Source organism: Protopterus annectens, chromosome 5.part0 (assembly GCF_019279795.1).
Source record: "Protopterus annectens isolate FY-2018-M chromosome 5.part0, PAN1.0, whole genome shotgun sequence".
Lineage (NCBI taxonomy): Eukaryota > Metazoa > Chordata > Ceratodontiformes > Protopteridae > Protopterus > Protopterus annectens.
In genome coordinates, this window is record NC_056735.1 from 1,414,905 (window position 1) to 1,433,628 (window position 18,724).

General features: G+C 42.8%; 1 protein-coding gene across 1 annotated transcript in view; it reads right to left on the reverse strand.

The window, feature by feature from the left end:
- Positions 1-18,724, reverse strand: part of HERC2 (HECT and RLD domain containing E3 ubiquitin protein ligase 2) — a gene marked incomplete in the record, with an annotated part of 3,551,743 nt that overhangs the window by 496,345 nt on the left and 3,036,674 nt on the right. The window contains 1 exon segment of the mRNA XM_044072055.1: positions 7,583-7,714. Within this exon segment, the coding sequence (XP_043927990.1) occupies positions 7,583-7,714 (132 nt within the window).

Below are 18,724 nucleotides of genomic sequence, written 5' to 3' on the forward strand. Positions count from 1 at the left end.
TTTGCTGAGGTACGCTTTCCTTGTATTTAATTTCTGTGAAGCTGACAAAATGTGAACCGCAGGAGCAGAAAGCCTAGCCACAGTAAAATCTGTTTAGCTTCAGGATGTCTTGGTCCAGGACAGGCTTCCTGAAATGGTGACTCAGGAGATCTGGATGTCCAATGTCCATGGTGGACATATTAGATGCGGCCAGAGGAAGGGGAACCAAATTTGCCAGGACCAATGGAGCAATGGGGATTACTCTGTCCTTGCACCTTTGGGCTTTCTGAATACATTTCATTATTAGTGGTATGGGGGGGAAAAGCCATACAGGAGACCAATTGCAGACTACAGCATCCCTCAGTAACTGACCCAGTGGAAGAATTGGGGCAAAGTAACTGCAGCACTTGTGGTTTAGGTATAAAGCAAAAGGATCACAGTAAGGCTGGCCCCAGTGACTGAAGATTAGGGCTCACCACTGCCTGACAGAGGAACCACTCGTGAGGCAGAAGAATGGACCTGATCATTTTGTCCTTTAAAACACCAAGTCCCCAGGATATGCATTGCTATGAGAACGTCAGGGGAAGGCATCATCTGCTTCCACATCCTCATGGCTTCCCTGCAAAGTGGATATGAATGGGCTCCCCCTTGCTTGTGACCATACCAGACTACTGTCATGTTGTCCATCTGGATGGAAATCACACCCCAGGGGAGGAAGCCAAGGAGGACTGCTCTCCTCTCCAAGACAGTGATATGAAAACTAGCCTTCACATGTGACCAAGAACCTTGGACTGTCTTCCCTTTGAAATGTCCCCCAACCCCACCTCAGGAGGGAAGCATCCGAGGTTACTGTGGCCACTGGAGGAGATGGGGAGAATAGCTGACCTTCCAGAACCACCGAAGTCCACCACCACCTGATGTGAGATCTGCAAACAGGCATCAGACAAATTCAATAATGAAGAGGAGGTGAAAATTGGGACCATTGCACTGATATGGTCTAGTGAAGAACTCTCATATAGCATCTCACTAAAGGAACTAATGTAATCATATAAGCCATCAACCATATCAGCCAAAGAATGAGTCTTGCTGGGTGGTGAGGGATGTTGCAGAACCTGAACAGCTACCTGATGAAGAGACAAAATCTTGGATCCTGAGAACCTGGCTATTTGAGTTCTTGTATCCAGGTGGCATCTGATGAACTCTATCTGTTGTGCAAGTGTCAGCTGACACTGACTGACTGAGATCCCAAATTCCTGAATAAATTTCAACAATAAGTCCTGCTGCTGGACCAGAAGATCCCTGGTTGGGGTAGTGAGGAAGCAATTGCCTAAACATAGGAATACTTGGAACCCTAGCAGTCTGAGATATGCAGCCACTACAGCCATGCATTTGGTGAACACCCAGGGGGATATACTGAGACCAATGGGTAATGCTCTGAATTGAAAGTGATTGGCTCCCAGACAGAAACAGAAAAATCTTCTGGATTTTCTTGCTATCTTGACATGGTAGTAGACATCATGGAGATCTACAGAGTACATCCAGTTATCCCTCCTTAGAAGAGTTAGACTGGACTGAACTGTGACCATTCAGAATGTTGTCTGTTTTATAAACTGATTAAGTTAACTTGGGTCCAAAATTGGGCTGAGGTCCCCTGTCTTTTTTGGAACTAAAATGAACCTGGAACAGACTCCAGATCCTAATTTGTCTGGGGGGGATTTACTGAATGACTTTTTTCTAACAGCTTTAAGACATCTGAATTTGTGGATTCCATCTGGCTGGGTGTCAAAGCAAGAATTCTTTTGAAACAAGGGGAATAGTGTGACCTCTGGTGATTACCCTCAGCATCCAAGTATCTAGTGTGATGGCCTGCCAGGCTTGGGGTTGCAGGGATAAGCACCTCCACAAATGCTTCCAGAGTGCAGCATTCAGAATCTTTCAGGAGCACTGGTAAAATTTGAAAAAAGGACCGCAAAATTCCTGAGTCTACAGTCTGACTCTGCTTCTAGGACAACAGCCACTGAAATTGCAGACCACCCTCCCCCACCTCAGGAGGATCAGTCTGCAGCAGTATCTTGGTTAAACCCTTGAGATTTTCTGAACTACATTTTCTTGCCACTTTTCTATTCCTGGAAAAGTCCACTGAAAGGTAGAAAAGCAGATTCCAGGATTCCAACAGCAGAGTCTTACCATCTTGTTTCCTCCTCCTAAGGGTCTACTTAACCTTTGGTCCGAAGACTGTTGAACAATCAAAGGTGGCAAACGAGATCTGAGGGAATTATGGGTAGGGGAGATGTCAGAACCATGGATCTTCATCTTCTAAAAAGTACAAGTGTCAGATCCAATCAGACTCAATAACCAAAGGTTGAATCAGATGAAAAAAGACAACATTGGGTCCCAGTGTTCCCATGAAGTGTTGAAGTTCAACAATATTACTTCAACGTCTATGCATAATATAACAGGCAACAGTCATACAGGTTGCACACAGATGTGAATGGCCATGCATTTTCTAGTGTTTTTCAAATGAATAAAAACTTAGGAAACTGTTAAATGAGGCATACAACATAACAAGGCATCTTATTAAAACAAAAATAAACTGAAGAGGCAAGGCAATATGGTTAAAATATCTAATGAAACAAATACAGCCTAACAAACTGCTTCAAGCTCCCCAGCACTGTGGCTTAGTACAACAAAAATAGACCACATTCTGAGAACCACCATCATAACCTTGATGAAGGAGCAGAGGACATGAGTGAGAGTACTGCACAAGTAGCTCTCTCATGTAGGAGTACTCATCTTGTATAGGGCAGGATAAAAGCAAGGACTAAAATTTTACAAATGAGAACATGTCCAAACAGGCTCCAAGGAACTGGTATGAAATGATGACAATAAACTGCATCAGTTAATCATTACACAGCAGAGTTGTGCCCAAGCTGCAAGCAATTAAGATCACAGTCCATAAATACTAGGTACGGAGGGATATAGATGTTCATGGGTGAAAAACACTCTGAACACCCAGGTCCTGAGGTGGTTAACAGATACTTGACCTGGGTAATATTCTTTAGATGAAAGCACACTGGCTTTACGACAGTTGAAACTTGGTCCTTCTGTACTGGTCTGTGATCGAGGATAATCCTAAGATCCTGCACATGGGCACAAATTTAAGCCTGTCGCACACACAGATGATACAAGTCTTTGAAAGCTTTATATTTGCATCCCTGACAGCAGTTTGTACAGCCATGGCAACTACTGAGGTTGTACATGAAACTGAGCTGACAACAGAGAACCATCTATGGATGCAGTTAAGAAAATCAGCAATGGGATTTAGAGTCGATAAAGACCCTTGAGGGAAGCAGCAGTACGGCTATGTATTGTGATATCAGAAATTATACTGCAATTATCTCCTTATAATGAGCTTACCCAGATGTGGTAAACGCACAGTGAGGAGGACACAGTCTATGATGAATCCCTGCAGTACATCACACTCCAGGGGCAAGAATGGAGGGAAGTTAATGACAAAATCTATGAACAACAAATGAAGGACAGTCAGTGTCAGTGGTGCAAAAGGTAGCACACTCACCTTTGGTGCAGATGGCTGTGGGTTCTATTCTCACACCAAGTAGATTGATTGCTGACAGTGCAGTGCAGAATAAAGGGGGGGGGTATTGCACTCCTGAGTGTGCCATTCTTTGGATGAGATGTGTTAAACAGAGAGCCCCATCTGCTTCAGCTGGTGGTAGGCCTGGTGAATGTAAAAAAAAAAACAATGGCACCTATAAAAATAGAGTAGGGGGACTTCCCTCATACTCCAACCAAATTTCCCATAGTAGTATAACTACCACCTTGGGTCTCCCTTGAAGGCCTATTAACCTAGTGGGACTAACAAAATCAACAAAGGAAAAATAAAATAAAAATGAAAGCAGACAACCCACTCTAACTCACTCAAGCCTACAACACATTTTTCTAAACTTCCAGTTCACACCCATACCTATTTATGGCATCCTTAGCTTTTTTTTGGGGCCTGGCTTCTTTAACTAAGTGACTTACCAGCTAATAATGTACACAGTATTAGAAGAGGTCAAAGCTAGAATCAGAGGGGCTGCAGCCAACTGGCATAGAGAATCAGGTGTAGTCTATGACAGAATGCCAAAGAACCTGAAAAGCAAGGTGTACAAGACAGTGGTGTGACCAGTACTACTGTATGGTACAGAAACCTGGGCAGTAAAGGCAGAACAGTTGAAGAAGCTAGAGGTGATGGAAATGAAGTGCCTGAAAAAGGTGGTAGGATGCACACTGTGGGACAGATGAAGAAATGAGGACATAAGAACAGAAGCCAAAGTAGCTCCAATTGCAGAAAAGATCAAAGAGAACAGAGTATGATGGTTTGGACACATGTAGAAAAGCAGAAGACAATCTGGTGAGGAAGATTTGGGACAGACAGGAAGAAGGTAAGAGGAAGTGAGGATGTCCAGCAAAGAGGTGGATGGATTGTGTGAAAGAAGATCTGCGACAGTCAGGCATAAGTGTTGAAGAAGGCAGGAGTGTGGCACTGAATCGAGACAGCTGGTGACAGTTAACGCAATACCCCGACGCCACGTAGGAAAAAAAATGGGAAAAAGGAGCTGATGGTGGTGATGATGATTAGGAAGAGCAAGGAGTTATTAACAAAATGATACTAAGAGCATTAGTCTAGGATGTCCCGTGACAGAGAAATTAATCTTTGCCACTTATTATTCATATTTTAACTGAGAGACCTACTTGTTATTGGAGTGTCCGTTGTGAAACACCAATAGGAGAGAGAGGACAATTCACTGTCAATGCTGGTTTATATCATACTATACTGGAAATATTGGTAGTCGTTTCCTACAAATATTGAAAATAAGCAATATTTCCATATGTACCTAGTACTTCAAAAACCGAGTGAGTTACAAACTGCTGCATGACATTAGGTGAAACCTTAGATGCTATTGAAGAAAACTGTCTGATATTTGCACTTCAAGTTGAGTGACATCCATATTATATGTTTTGCTAATTAGCATTTATTTTCATACTTCTGTAAATATCTCCGTAAACATGGACTTACACAATAATGTCTTGTTGGCATGCAAAAGCGTATGCCTCATTAACAAAATGTCTAGATTGTACAGTTTTCAAGACAAGAAAGCTCAGAAAAATATAATTTGGATTTTGTGTGCATTATAATATATTACAGTATTTATGAAAAAGACTATGAATGCACTATTATCACTGTAAAAAATATGTCTTACTGATAACATTGCCATTTGTGCAAGTTCCGATACCTAAATATCTGGTTAAGTGCTAGTTAAGACACCATCTTTGGCATGAAGAAAAAGTTTGTTCTATGATGCACCCTATCTCTATGAAACACCATGTATGATTCACCGCATGTGTGTGCCTGAAGCTAGGACAATCTTATAGCCAAGACAACAACAATCAATCAAAGATGAGGTTTTCTTGGAAAGGAAATTTAGTGCCACTGAGAAGCAAAGCTCAAAGGAGAGCAGTTATTTTTTTCAGTACAAAATTAAGGTCACAAGATGGCTAAAGGTACTTTGCCCACTTAAGTAAGAGCGTCACTACTGAAAAGATGAAAAGAGAAAGGGGATTTTAGGTAGGCAAGCTGCAATAACCAATAGATGTACCACTACTGATGCATGACAGGGAATACCTAGCTGTTACTTCATGGCTCTCACGGGAGAAATACTGCTTAGTTCCCACCACAAAAAAAACCTCTTCAATTTAACCAGAAATTATTTCCTGGTATTGGCCATACCCATACCTCCCAACTGTTCAGAATTTCATGTCATACTTTTGGTCTGTTCATCATAAAATTTGTGGTTTTCTGGCAACTCAGTGATGACTGCAGTCGCTACATAATGACAGACATTTGAATTTGAGTCTTCATGTCTCTCAGAAAATGCATGCCAATGCAAAGCCTGCTATTTTAACAACTTTCTGCTAATTAGCAAAGGACTTACAATAGCTGTCATCTGAAGTTAGATTCCCAACAAATTCTGGTGGGGAAATGCTACTTATATGAAGCTAATAGAGCTCTTTCTGTTTTTACTGAAATGGAGAGTTCTTGAAAATCCTTTTCTATACACCTTGCAGCAAAACATACTAAGCACAATCTACATAGTCTAACCTCTTTAGGGCACCAGGACTTCTAAATGCATCAAAGATCTTAATTTCAAAACACATAAATAGATACATACATATAAAACTACACAGCAACAGACTCTAGGGTTGTTCCTCATCAGAAATGCTACAGAATTAAAACACTGCACTCTGATACTATGGTTAAAAATACTCTCATATGTTGTTTACAATGATAGTAACAATGAAAACAATAAGATGAGGTGCATATACTGCCAAATGTAGTAATATATGACTCCCTGCACCAGGTACTTACATGCCAACACTGATTCTACAGTGTAAGACGAAGAATGCTGTGTATCAAGGTCCTGTCCTCTGGATAAAGCAAAAAACTAGGATTCCACTTGCCCGAGTTACTGTTAGTTAAGATAGCTTTTAACCCCGCCCCTAAAAGTTGGTGATTCAGAACAGGAGAGATCTTTGGTATCACAGCCAAATTTTTATCAGTCAGCATAAATGCAATATTAGAGTTGCTTGCATGCTTATTTAGGTAGGTGGACTGTGCCACAGAGTTCCACTTTCAGATACAATCACATTCATAAGTAAGTTATATTCTGTTACAATCAGCATGTAGTATATGACACTCTTGGCACATGCCTAACTACACAGATGTCTAGTTTATGAATATTATGCAAACATTTGCACAAAAATAACCAGTCTGCTATAAAATACATACATAATATTAAGAAAACACTTCAACCAATGCTGAAGTTATAGTGGGGCTATCGATAAACAATAAAGCCAAATAATAAAATGTAGGACTAAGTATAAAGTAACAAGTTTTACTTAATTATAAATGTATATGTGCACATACATATTACATAAAACTCTGCATATGAAAACAAACAAAAAAGATGACATATCAAACTACTACTATATGGCATAAACTGAAGAAATCCTGGTGAAAGGTATAGGCAAAAGCACTAACCTAAGTAATAAACAGTGGTCATTACTGTTACTTTTCCTTACACAAGTATATGTACATGTGTGTATATATATATATATATATATATATATATATATATATATATATATATATATATATATACATATATATATATATAGGCAGTGAGCAGTGAATAAGTGTACATGGCCATTCATGCTGGCAGTTCAAAAAAGCACAATAGTAGATGAAAGAGGCTGTAATAATTAAGGTCTCAACATGGTTACTCTTAAAAAGGTCACATGTTTTAAAAATTCCCAAGCAGTCAAAACAATAAATTGTACAATAAGCATGCAGTACAACACCCAACTTCAAAGTTACAAGATTATGTGGGGTTCCATCAACACTGGTTCACTCTAAGACACGGTATGCCAGTCCATGAGGACATTTACTGCATTACATGTTAAAATGCAGAGGCAACTTACAATTAATTTTTTTTTTAAATAAGATGAATACAAGAACTCATTATCAAATGTCACACATTACCTGCAGCGGGCATAATAGGATAGACTGTAAAACGCCAGCCCCATCCATTTACAGAGCCATCACTTGTAAATTTCCACTTTAATTCATCTCCAGGAATACGCAGTTCACTTGACCAATCAGACCATTCACGCCCTAAGAAAAAATACAGCATTGTGAAATGCAGAGCCAGCTTTAAAGTGGTTACACACCAAAGTCGAGGTAAGGCTGCAAAAATTATTATATCTTACAATTTTATTAAAATATTTGAAACTCTTTGCTTAAAGTGATATAGGTGTAAAAATGACACACACATATTAACACAGCTGACAAGAAAATAGTTCCAAAGAAGATTAAGGTTTTGTGGCTGTGAAGCTTTGTGTTCAGAGATGGGGCAGAGTAGTAGCTAGACTTGTTTTCTGATTCCAGTGAGCGAAGCTTGGGAAGAACTTAGGTTACATGGATTAAAGAAGGGTGTGACACCTGTGCACTGGCCCAGCAATCAAGGAGCCTCAATCCTCACCATTAACACCAGTGAGGGGTGTCCACATTGGGAAGGATAACAACTACACACACACAGTAAAGTACAATTTCCCTTAAAAGCACACAGAGATCATAGTCAGTCTGGGGCTGGTTTCTCCCTTTCTCTCCTGATCACCAATAAGACTCCTCATTGGCACAGCTATAGGGTCCAGATCTCAGCCTAGTGGTCAAGCTAAAACCTCCAGCACCCTCTCTGTCCAACCAGTGCTTCATGTCCCTGCCCAAGTAGCTGACACACACACACACTTTGGGATATGAGTTATATACAAACACACAGACACTCCTGGGGAAGGCTGGCACAGGTTCTCCACCTATGCTCCTTCTGCCCAGACTATACGATAGTACCACTTGACACCAACTACTAATATTTGCTACTAATAAGGTCCTTATCAAAGGGTGTCCAGTTATTACTGTGCAATATTACTATCCAAATGGTAAGTGTAACTGAACAGCAAGGCTTATTGGAGTGGCTTAGTGCAGTATCACTATATACATGCAATGTACAATAGAGCTTAAATTATCATTACACAAAACAGCCATCAGCTTTCTTCCAGAAGAGTGCACTATTGTTACATTTTAAACATTCAACATTTAACAAAGAGAACAAGCATGTGGCTTACATTAATATTTACAAATGACAATTATCTACAAAATCCTATCTAGCTAGGCTGGCAGCCTTCACATATCTTCACAAAGGGAAACAGAAGATGAACAGACTGGTCTTTACTACAAGGGATAAGGGACTGTGGTCAGTAAAGAACTGAACTCTAAGTCGGAAAAGGGAGATGAACAACTGCAGTGTATTAGAGGGTAGAAAAGATGATGGAACACTAATCATTACACAAAGAAAAACAATTGCAAAAGATAAAAAGCTGAGCTGCCATAATTGCCCAGATGTCACTGTTAGGAATCTGAGTGCTGCATTCTCAGAACTTCAAGGAAGTTAGCAAGCCTGTAGCTGTAATGGTTCTGCTTAAGTACACTGGCCCTACCTCTGAAGGAGTTCTACTGATGGCTCAAATGTTCAACTGAAAATCATGTCCAACCACAGTGAAATGGAAGAGACTCTTGTGTGGATCCCAAACCATGATGAGCCTACAAGCATCTACACAGGTTCAGCACAACAATTTAAGTACCCTGTAAAAGCACTGGCATAATTTTCTATAGGTTATCCAGATAGAACCAAATGAATGACATGTACTGGTTGAAGTTATAGAGGATCAAAATATGATGAAAATAAACCCCTTCCTTTCCGACAGAACAAAGACCGGAGTAAAACTTCAACACACCTTCCATTAATGAAACAGCCTCTACCTCTCCTGTTAGCAGAACTGTCTAGGCCTGCATTAACAGCTCTACCAGCTCTACTGTGCCCATTATATGCCATCAGTAGAACTCTTCCAGAGGAGGGCCACTCACCTCCAACACACTACAAAAGATGGGCATTGCTGGAATCCAGAGATCATTTGTAATGGTTCTTAAGCTGTTTGTGAACTCAAAGTCCGTAGCCTACACAAGAACAGTCCAAGATCAGACCTAACACTGTAGCAAGAAAGCCAACACAGTAAATCTCTTCTATAAATCTGCTTGAACTCTTGGGGGCAGCCTATGACAGTGGCATATAGAGATAAAGTCTTGACTATACTCCAGGTGACCAGAGATCAGTTAGTATATTGGGTACATGACACAGGAACAGAGGATGGGCATGCTCCTCCTGGGAAACAGAGGACTAAGCAAGCTCAGCTCAGATGGACCATCACACTTGGCTCCTGGTTCAGGCTGGCAATGTAGGGTGGGGAGGGTGTTGCCCCTGGTGGAGCAGGGGGTTGGGGTCAGTCAAACATGGAGGCATGGAAGCTGTACTGCAGGGCCCACTGCACACCAACACCTGCGAAATTACTGGGAAACACAGTGGGAGGATAAGTCCTTAGGATAAAATACTCATCAGCAGTTCCAAGAAGCCTCAAAATCCTCAAAACCACAAACATTAGTCAGAATAAGTACTTGTGTGGCTGAATCAGATTCAATAGACCTGGTGGATGACGAAAGGCCCCGGGGGGAGCTGACCATCAGCAGTGTGGAGCCAAAAAGTGTAGCAAAAAAATGGAAAAGACCAAGTTGGAAAGAGAGAAGGATGGGGGGGGAGGGGCACAGAAGGCATCAAATAAGGTGTTAGCCTGCTTTCTCTTTAGGAGGTCAATGACCAGGTCCTGAGCCAGTGTCAAACACCTCACCCAAGAAAAGTTTGTATCCATGATTTTGTTCCTAAGTTCCCCATAAAGGGAGGAAAAAGTACAGTTTTGTACCTACCATAAATGTAGATGTTCGAGGATCCACATTGCTGCAGTCCTAACTATTGGGTAGTCCGCTGTCCAGTCGGCCCGAATACCAAAGTATATGGCTGACGTCGGTCAGGCATTAGTGAACTGGCGTCAGTGCGTCAGGGTACTGATGCGCATGACCGACGTCATATCCTCAGTCTTTTCTTGCCCCAGATGTCAGAAGACCCCGAAAAGATAAGGCCAAAACCAAAAACTCCCAATATATCTGCATCAAAATATATATATATATATATATACAAAATATACAAAATTAGCAGAAAATAACCTCACCTACACAACCACCCCTAAACACAGAGGGAAGGAGGTGGACTGCAGCAATGTGGATCAACATCTACATTTATGGTAGGTACAAAACTGTACTATGTTCTTCATTCCACATTGCTGCAGTCCTAACTATTGGGTAGAATCCCAAAGCAGAGGTAAGGGAGGCTGGCAAATCATAAGGAAGCAGGAGCTGATAACATGCCTTGCAAAATAGCTGTGGCAAAACCAGCCCTAGACTTAGAGTAGAGAGGAAGGTGGTAATGCTTAGAGAAAGTATGCACTGAACTCCAAGTAGCTGCCTCCAAAATATCCTTAGTTGCCACCCCTTAAAAAGCTGTTGAAGTGGCAGTAGCCCTAGTGGAATGAGGCCTAATCCCAGCTGGAATCTCCTTGCCATGATGGGAATAACAAAATGCAATGCAAAACCCAATCCACCTAGAAATAGTTTGTTTTGATACAGGCTTGCCCTGAGAACTCAAAGCAAAAGAAACAAACAACTGCTGAGACTGCCTAAAATCCTTAGTCCTGCTCAAATAATAACGCAATTGCCTGTGTACATCTAAAGTGTGCAAAATCTTTTCCCCTTTATTTTGGGGATCTGCATAAACGTAGGCAAATGAATAGTTTGGTTTAAAGCCACACTAGAAACCACTTTAGGCATAAAGGAAGGATTAATGCGTAATGATACCCTATCCTTATGAAAAATCAAAAAGGCTCAACCGCCATAAGGGCCTGTAACTCAGAAACCCTTCTTGCAGAAGTAATGGCCAACAAAAAGCAGTCTTCCATGACAAGTATTTCAGTTCAGCAGTAGCTGCAGGCTCAAAAGGTTGTAGAGTAAGTTTCTCCAACACAAAATTGAGATCCCAAGCAGGAGTAGGAGCTCTACGTGGGGTCTTATATTCTTTGCCCCTCTAAGAAATTGCTTGAACAAAGGATGTGAAAACAATGGTGGGTCACAATCATAGTGAGCTGAAATTGCTGCAGCATGAATCTTAATGGAAGAGAAAGACAAACCTTTGTCCAATAACTCAGTAAGATATTGAAGAGCCACACTCAAATTAGGCTCTGAAATCTCCAAATTCTTTGCTGCAGTCCAAAATAAAAATCTCTTCCATTTTTCGTACACTTTCCTTGTACTAGGTCTTCTGGCTTCCATAATCACATTTAAAACTTGTTGAGGAAGTTGAGACCTGCTGTCTTTCAAAACAGAATATGCCAGGCTGTTAGATGAAGAGAGTGAAGCTTGACATTGAGCAGGCGACCGTCCTTCTGAGACAACAGATGTGGAATCAAGGGTAAAGGCCATGGAGGCTTCTTTACCAGATTCCTCAGTAATGGGTACCAGTGCTGCGAGGCCAATCTGGAGCTATTAAAATCATCCTTGGCTTGTCTTGTCTGACCTTTAGAAGCACCTTTGGAAGAAGAGGCAGAGGTGGAAGCATACACATGAAGATTTTTCCAACTGAAAGAAAGAGCATCCACTTTCCAAGCTGTGTGATGAAACCTCTTTGTGCAAAACTTTGGCAGCTGGTGGTTTAGTGGAGAAGCGAACAGATCTATGTCTGGAGTTCCCAGGACACTGTCAACTTTTGAAATACATGAAGATCCAGTTTCCACTCGTGGGGATCCATGATTTGTCTGCTTAACACATCTGCTAAGGAGTTCTGTGCTCGGCAGAAACCTTGCCTGAAGAGTTAGTTGCAAGCTTAGCAGTCTCCCATAAAATCATTGCTTGCCTGCACAATGGGTAAGAATGTGTTCCCCCTTGTTTGTTGATGTACCATATGACAGTTGTGTTGTCTGTTAGAATCAACACCTGCCCTGGAAGAAGTAACTCCTTGAAAGCCATTAATGCAAACTGGACTGCTAACATCTCCTTCATGTTGATATGTAGATGCTGTAGTCTGGCAGGCCACTTGTCTTGTATCCACTTTCCATTTAGATGAGCTCCCCAAGCAATGTCTGAGGCATCTGTCGTTAGAATCTGACTCGCCTCTGGCGGGTCACAGAGAGTCCCTTGTTTAGGTGACATTCCTGAGCCCACCACAAAATTCCTTTTGAATGCAAGGTATTATTTGAATGACAGTGTCCAAATCCAGGCAGTGCTGTGTCCATAGATTGAAGTGATACCATTGTAGCTTCCTCATATGCAGTTTGGCATTGGGAAGCACCAGAATACAAGATGCCATGAACCCTAAGGCTTGAAGGACTGTCCTTGCAGTCAGCCCGGACTGAAGAGATAGTTGATGGAAGTAACTGGAAAGATTCTTTTGTTTGTCCGGGGTTAAAAAGGCCATCTGGGCTGCTGTATTCAGTCTCACACCCAGAAAGCACATGTCTTGAGAGGGTACTAGACTGGACTTTATTTCGTTCACAGAATACCCTAGGCATCTTAGCACTGCTATGACATATTCCAAATGCTGTAGAAGGTCTTCCTTTTCTTGAGCCAGAATCAGGCAATCGTCCAAGTAAGGATAGATTTGAATTCCTTTTAGCCTGAAGTAAGCTATCACTGGAGCCAGAACCTTTGTGAATACTCTGGGCAGTAGATAAGCCAAAGGGCAATGCAGAGAACTGATAATGAGAATTTCCAGCTGCAGATACTTTCTGCAACTTAGTCTTATAGGCACATGAAGGTAAGCTTCCTTGAGATCTAAAGTTACCATCCAGTGATCCTTGCCCAGCAGAGGTAAAAGCTGTTGTAACGTCAACATTTTGAACTTGGGAATGTCCAGATAAGTGTTGAGGATAGATAAATCCAAAATTGGTCTCCACGTGTTCCCCTTCTTTGGTACTAGGAACAGGCGAGAATAAAATCCTAGGCCCCTTTCTGGCACAGGAACCGGCTGAATGGCCCCTATTTGGAGTAACTGAGAAATTTGCTTGTGAGCCTCTTGTCTTTGTAGAGGAGGAATGTCTGGCATGCCTTTGAAAGGAGGGAAGGTATGGAAATAAAACCTGTAACCGTGATGAATGATATCCAGAACCCATTTGTCTTGGGTAATTAAATCCCAATTTTCTTTGAAAAGAGACAGTCTTCCTCCTAGAGGTGCCGCCAGGCGAGAAGGCACTGGCAGCTGAAAAGGCAGGTCATTGGGTCTGCTTACGAAAGGACTGACCCCTGCCCTCACCAGAAGTCTGAGCAGGTGAACTCGCTGTCCTAGGCCTAAAAGCACCTTGAGCTCTGCCCCTACCACGTCTAGACCTACCCCTAGACTGGGAATCATAAGCAGGATAAGTCCATCCCTTAGCAGGCCAATTTCTACTAAACTTTGGAGGCTGCACCTGCAAAAAATCCTTAACAGTTTGCATAGACTTAGCCTTGTCCTCCATCTTCTTTAAAACTGCTTCCACAGGCGAACCAAACAACACATCAGACTGTAAAGGAGCATCCAAAATCCTTGTCTTAACATGCTCAGCTAAGTTCTGATCTCTCAACCAGGCGTGCCTACGAAGAACAGAACCAGTGGCAGCCACCCTGGAGGAGGCCTGCACAGCATCAAAACCACATTGCAGAGAATGTTTACCCACTTGTTCAGACACATGAACTAAATCCTGCAACTCTTTACACTCAATACCTTCCGCCAGAGCATCCACCTTAGATTTCAACTGTGAAAGAAGAAAATTCTGATATTTTAACATGTGAAACTGACAATTCAACGCCCTCATGGCTAAAGTGGAAGAAGTATACACTTTCTTTCCCCATCTATCCAAAGCCCTTGCCTCTTTATCAGGAGGGACAGGATTTTTAACAACTGAGGCCTTCACACCTTTAGGCCCCTGAGAGACAGTTTCGGGTCTGCCCTAGGACTCTTAAAAGATACTTATGAGCTTCAGGCACCCTATAATACCTATCCGGTTTAACTGGGGCAGGAGGCAAAGAATCAGTTCAGGGAAGCCTCTGCAAAACATCTTCCACCACATTCAAAACAGGAGGAATAGCTAAAGGCCTGTGCTGGGGTAAAACAAGAATTCCCTAAGCCTTTTCCTGGAATCAGAGAAATCTTGACCTTCCCATTTAAAATGCTCCCTCATGGAATGCAGAGTCTCTGAAAATGAAAAATCCTCAGGAGGGAAGCTGAAGGAGTAGAATCATCCACATCAGAATCAGAATAAGGAGGAATTCCTGCAAGTCTTCAGCCGAAGACTCAGAAGCCTCGAGCATTGCTCAAAACTCTCAAACTCAGACTCCACCCTAGGCCTCTTATCAGGAGGGGCATAGAACCTCTTATCATAGTAATCAAATCCTCTGCCATTTTAAGCATATGTTTCTTAGGCAAAGACCCTGAAGAACTAGGAGAAACCCCACTGAAGCAAAACTCGGCCTGCCCTCAAAGAAGCCTTGGAAACAGAAGGGAGGCTCTGACCACCTTAGGAAGAGAGGGAAGAACAGCCACCTGAGAAGCCCCTCAGCCTGGCCTACTTCCTGAGAGGATACATCCTGTAACAGTAAAGTCTCTCCCTGAGACTCCAAAGAAACACCTGGCAAAACCTCCGGCTCCACTGAGCCTGTAAAGAACCGGCGTCTGGGACTGTCGGTTCCTCCTCTAGGCTTTGCTGTTTTGTCCTTGCGTTTTTAGCGAAGCGGCCGGAGCATCCGGCGGCATTTTATAATTACAACGCTTCCCAAACACTAACCTGGCACAGTCTAACCTTCTCTTAATAGTGCGTTTGTTAAATCTAGCACAAGAGCGGCATCCAACAACGTCGTGCTAAGGCCCTAAACAAGGTATACACAAAGTATGGTAATCCCTATGAGGTATCTGTTTCCCACAAGAAATACAGTTATTCACTTTTCCGGACATCGGTTAAATACTGAGGCAAGAAAAACCAAAATATTCAACTTTGATTCGGTCTGAAACTCTGGCTTCAGAAACTTTCAGAACGCCAACCTGCACTCGCAAAATTGCTTCTGCATCGGACCATGCGGCAAAAAAGACTGAGGATATGACGTCGGTCATGCGCATTAGTACCCTGACGTACTGACGTCAGTCTAATGCGCCCTGACGGTATTCGGGCCGACTGGACAGCGGACTACCCAATAGTTAGGACTGCAGCAATGTGGAATGAAGAACATCTTCAATCCCACCCATTTTATGCCAGAGTCTGCAGTTGCATTTAAACTGCAGTTACACACATATGGTGCCCCACTGTGGAAGTCAAAGTCAGGGTAGATAGAGTCTCACAACTGTTTCTTACTGAAATTGGTACACCTTGTTTGCTGTAGCATAGACTAGATCCAGGCCTGCTGAATCTAGCTTTGTTTGTATGCTTGTTTGCTTGTTATTTCCCTGAAATGCTAATTCCACTAAAATGCGGCTTTTCAGCACTTCTGTGGATCCCTAGTGATATCTGCATTGCTTACTATACTCATTTCCTTGTTTCACTTGAAAGAAAGTTACTGTTTGTCGTTTTTGCATTTAAGTTACCTGTAACACATTGCATTTAAGTTACCTGACACTTGCTCACTAAAGCAATTATATAAGTCAGCACTAAAAAATTAAAAGCACTACACCCTCACAAACTCCCCTTGAGTACCTTGTTCCCCATTGGCCCTTTTTTTCAATTATAAAGGAATTCCCAATACTATTCTAGCATGTCCAAAGGTCAGTTGTCAATCTCCTCTCCGGTCCAGCTGGTGAATCTGGGAATCTTGAGACAATGTTACAACTGCCTCATGTACACAGACAACCCTCTCCTCCTCCCAACACATTCCAACACATGTGAGAGATGCAACCATATAGCCAAACTGGAGGCTAAGCTCTCTCAACTCAGTACTGGCGTAACCAGTCAGGAGGAGAAGGAAACCACACTCACTACAATTCCAGTCTCACATAGACCTACCACGACAGCAAACCAAACACAAACACAAAAACATACTCGGAGGCTCTAAATAAAAATCTGCCTAAGCAGCAGAGACCTCCAAAGCAGACACCCAAGCAACCGCTACCCCAAAACAAAACACGTGCAACGCATAGCTCACAAAGCCAGTGTGCCGAACAGTCACAGCCCTTAAGGCTAAACAACACACCTGATACACTTGTAATAGGTGACTATCGTCAGGCACACTGATGTCCCGCTCACCAGGCTGAACAAGGAGAAGGTCACGGTGAGCTGCCTGTCGGGCGCTAGGATCTGCCACATAACACAAGCACTCAGGTCACTCCAAGGCAAGTACAAATATGACTCAGTCATGTCCATGCTGGTGTGAATGACCCGAGACGTACTTCCCTGGACTACATAGAGGAGCTCTCTGAGCATGTAGCCCAGGCCGGTATGACCCTGACCTTGAGTAGCATCTTACCCTCACCAAGAATGATGCCACAATATGAAGACAAGATGATCAATTTCAACAACTGGCTTAAGTATTGGTGTCATTCAAAGGGGATCCAATGCTTGTCAGCCTGGGATGACATGCTTGACAAGCTACGATGCTTCGCTAGGGACGGCTTGCACCTATCACCCCTGGGCTTTCGGATATTGGCAAAGGCTCTTGCTTCCCACATAGTGCCTTTTTTAGGCAAGGCTTAAAAGACAAACCCACCTCCATAGGTAGCACAAGGGATAAGAAACTAAGAGTAATGCTACTCAACGCCAGAAGTCTACACCTCAAGATGCACGCACTCGAAACTCTCCTTAGCATGGAGAACACTGATATCTGTGCAGTAACAGAAACCTGGTTCAAGGCTCCCGAGAGGACCCCAGCACTACTAGGTTATACCTCATACCATGCTTTTCGGCCCCAAAACTTGGACCGAACCACAAAAGGAGGGGGGAGTATCAATATTCGTCAAAGATACCCACACCTCCAGGTTGATGGCACAGCACGAAGCATCAGAGACTATCCATGTGCAACTAACAGTGGGTAAAGCTGCCTTCCAGTTTATAGCCTGCTACAGACCACCCTCCCAAACCCAGGAACCCCACGTGGCCTTCCTGAGAACACTGGAAAATATGAAGGTCTCTCCAAACACCATTATATTGGGCGACTTCAACTACCCAAACATAGACTGGGAGCATTACTCTAACTCCAACACCCTAGCCCAAAGGTTCCTAGAATTTATAAACTCAAATGCTATGGAACAACTTGTTACCACTCCCACAAGAGGGGAAAACATACTGGACCTGATCATCACCAACATGGGGACTCTATGCTCCAGATCAGAAGTGTATCCCTCATTGGTAAGATCAGACCATAAACTAATCTCACTGGATATTCACATCCCGACCCCACCCCCTGCCCAGAAAACCACAGTGAAAAACTTCTCTAAAGCAAATTTCACACTCCTCAAAACCGAGGTGGAATCCTTCAAAGCCCCTGAGCCTGTGGAAAATACGGCCCAGACCGCAGAATCCTTTATAAACGCATTCTATGAACACCTTCAGGAATGCATGGATCATGCAATCCCAAATAAAATCAAGACTCAATCCTCCAAAGGCAGACATCCTGTCTGGTGGACCCCAGCCATAAACAAACTATACAATAGAAGGAGGAAGCTTCTTACTGTCCCAAAAAGGGAAGGCATCTCTGATCAGTATTAGCAAAAAACTACGGGCACTCATAAAATCGTCTAAGGCCAGCTTCGAGAGAAAAATTGCACAGGACACTAAGGATAATCACAAGGCTTTCTTTAGTTATGTTAGGAACCTGGGTGGGAATTTCCAGATATGCTCAGAATTAGTCCAAAATGACAAAAAATGCATCAAACCCACAGACAATGCCAACATCCTAGCTGACTGGTTCAGCCAAACTTCTCCCCCCCACCTCCCCATCAAAAGGGCAAATATCTATCCCAGCAGAGTGCTACCCTCCTGACATCTCAGATGCTCAGGTAAGAGCCGCCCTCTCCAAAGCAAAAAACAGCATCAATGGGACCAGACGGTGTCCCGGGCTGCATCCTACATGAACTCCAAGAAGAGCTAAACCCAAACATAAAACTACTGTTCAATCTCAGCCTTACTACAGGATATGTACCCAAAGAGTGGCGTACAGCAACAGTGGTCCCTCTCCACA